Below are 2280 nucleotides of genomic sequence, written 5' to 3' on the forward strand. Positions count from 1 at the left end.
TTGTAAAGAATTCCTGGGTTTATTCATCAGGCTTAAAGATTCAAATTTCATAACCAAGTATTTATTAAGTGACTCTATGGCTCTCATAAAGTCATTAAAAATAGTTCCACATCTTCTTAAACTACAGAAATTATAAAAGACATCAACCCATGTCACAGAAATGAGTCCCTGTATTAATCTTTCAGTACATTAATTTCAGCATTTTTGTCTTTATGTATTAGATAAGTATTAAATTTGAAATAAAAAAAGAATACATACAGAAATTACTTTTTTAAACTGCTTTATTTACTTCACAATATATAATAAGCATCTTGCCATGAAACAGGTAAAATTATCCTGTTAACAAAATCTTACAGACTGGGTCAAAACATTCATCTAGAAGCTGGTAATCTGAGACCCACCAGAAATGAGTGGCATCAAAAGGTTTATGACAAAGGTACATCATAAACATGTAAGTTTAGGAAGCAAGTGTGTCTCCCTATTAACATCAAGATTTAAGGCATAAGGCAAAACTCATCATTATGTTCATGGTGAGGGGGGTCAGTGCTAACTGCCCGCAAACTGTGACTCATCTGCTTTTCCCTCAGCTTTTCCATGAGTTGTCTCATCTCTTCCCCAATCCTTTCTATATTCTCTTCTCTCATCCTTGCCTGTGGCTTTCCAAGCCTCTGAGTCATGTCCCATCTATAATGTAGAATGGGCTGCCTAACACGGAACCGTCTGCGATTTCCTCTAGGTACACAATATTCACCAGCTCCCAAAGAGAGGGCCAAAGGCTCTCCTTTATTAGCATCTTGCTCTTTTTCATCCTTTTTTTCATTTTCTTCGTTGGCATTTTCCATGGTGAGGTTTTTCAGCACTTGTTCCTCTTTGGGCATCATTGCTCCTAGAAGACAAAAGACATGAAAAGCGACTGCATTTTTGATGGGTAGATCAGCACCGAGGACAGAGGCCTTACTAGGAATTTTCAGAGGTCTAGATATCATGGTTTTCTTTCTTTTAATTTTCACACCTGAAAGGCTTCGTGCATCCTCTAGGGGGCCCCCAGTCCGAGCCCTCCCCGTTCCTTCTCAGTTCTTTCCCCTCCCTCCTCCCAAACCCACCATTTTCCCTACAGATCCATCCCCTAGGCCATTTCAAACATCAAAATGGAGGTCGGGGCATGGGGAAGTTGAGAGGGGTATGACGGGGTTCTGCACCCCTTTACGCACACTGTCCCCTGCACCGACCTGAGCCTATCTTTGCTGTCTCCTCCTCCTTCCGATTCCTGTTGCAAAGTGAGTTGCTACAACACTTGACACGTAGACCCGCAGACCTAAGTGGATGGAGGGAGGGAGTACTGTCACCAAGCTCTCGGTGCCGAACCACCGCTCCTCCCCTGCCCCCGCCGCCCCCCGCGACCATCGTCCCCCACCCCATGGCCAGGTGCCCCATCCCCGCCCCACTCCCGGGCTCACCATTGCCCTGCAGAAATTCAGCGATGATTTCCCATCGCTCTTAGTTGCTCTGCTTCCCTCCCTGGAACCCTGTCCCCGCCCCGCCCCCCGCCTTCCGCACGCCCACCCCAGGGGGCCCTTATTTCTGTTCCCAGGAAAGCTGGGGTGTGGAAAGAACTCGCCGGGACTCTCCATGCTGAACCCCTGCGCGGGCCTCTAGGGTTGGTTGGCCACTGCCTCCCTGGCGTCAGCGCGCGGGCCCCGGGGCCCTTACCTGCTCCACTTGCCGCGGGCCCGATGCCAGCCCGCTGAGCTCAGGGCAGCGGGGAGCTGATAACCAGACAGGAGTGACGCCTGCACTTAAGGCTGCACCGCTCTGCAGCTTGCGGTCACGTGAGGGCCCCGCCTCATCGCCGAGCTCGCCTTCCGATCCCCCCTCCCCCAACCCCCAATAGGACCCGCCCCTCCACCTCTGCACGCATGAACCTCCCAGTCCACACAGCTGTGTGCTAGGCCCTGGGCTCAGCTCAGTTCTCTCCAATCTGAGACCCATAGGTGGCTTCGCTGCCCTATCTTTGGGGTTTGACCTTCTCTAGGTACAATGGAGTGTCTACATCTCCCAACCACTCCAAGGCCTTGGTATTAATTTTGGCCTTTTCTGCTTTTTTTCCTCTTGTTCTCCTTAGCTGTATATTGACTTCCTACTAATTTCTCTTTATTTCCATTTAAAAAATCAGTATGTCTCAAAAAAACCCCCTGAGAATTAGGAAATTGTATTTTTGAAAGACATGTTTCAAGCTGGGGAAGTAAAAGAGAAAAAAAAAACTCGTTTATGTTCTCTTCA

At 48.3% G+C, this 2280-nt stretch overlaps 1 protein-coding gene across 1 annotated transcript; it reads right to left on the reverse strand.

Annotated features, from left to right (window-relative positions):
- Positions 1-263: 263 nt before the first annotated feature.
- Positions 264-1831, reverse strand: LOC113887552 (protein BEX2). The gene is made up of 3 exons (XM_027534724.1): positions 1711-1831; positions 1230-1315; positions 264-886 (listed from the first exon to the last, which is right to left on the reverse strand). The coding sequence occupies exon 3, from the start codon at positions 879-881 to the stop codon at positions 495-497; it is 387 nt and encodes a 128-aa protein (XP_027390525.1). The 5' UTR covers positions 882-886; positions 1230-1315; positions 1711-1831; the 3' UTR covers positions 264-494.
- Positions 1832-2280: the final 449 nt, after the last annotated feature.

This window comes from Bos indicus x Bos taurus, chromosome X (assembly GCF_003369695.1).
Source record: "Bos indicus x Bos taurus breed Angus x Brahman F1 hybrid chromosome X, Bos_hybrid_MaternalHap_v2.0, whole genome shotgun sequence".
Classification (NCBI taxonomy): domain Eukaryota; kingdom Metazoa; phylum Chordata; class Mammalia; order Artiodactyla; family Bovidae; genus Bos; species Bos indicus x Bos taurus.

Coding starts and splice junctions, on each gene's coding strand:
- LOC113887552 (XM_027534724.1), bottom strand. CDS start 881: ATGATGCCCAAAGAGGAACAAGTGCTGAAAAACCTCACCATGGAAAAT.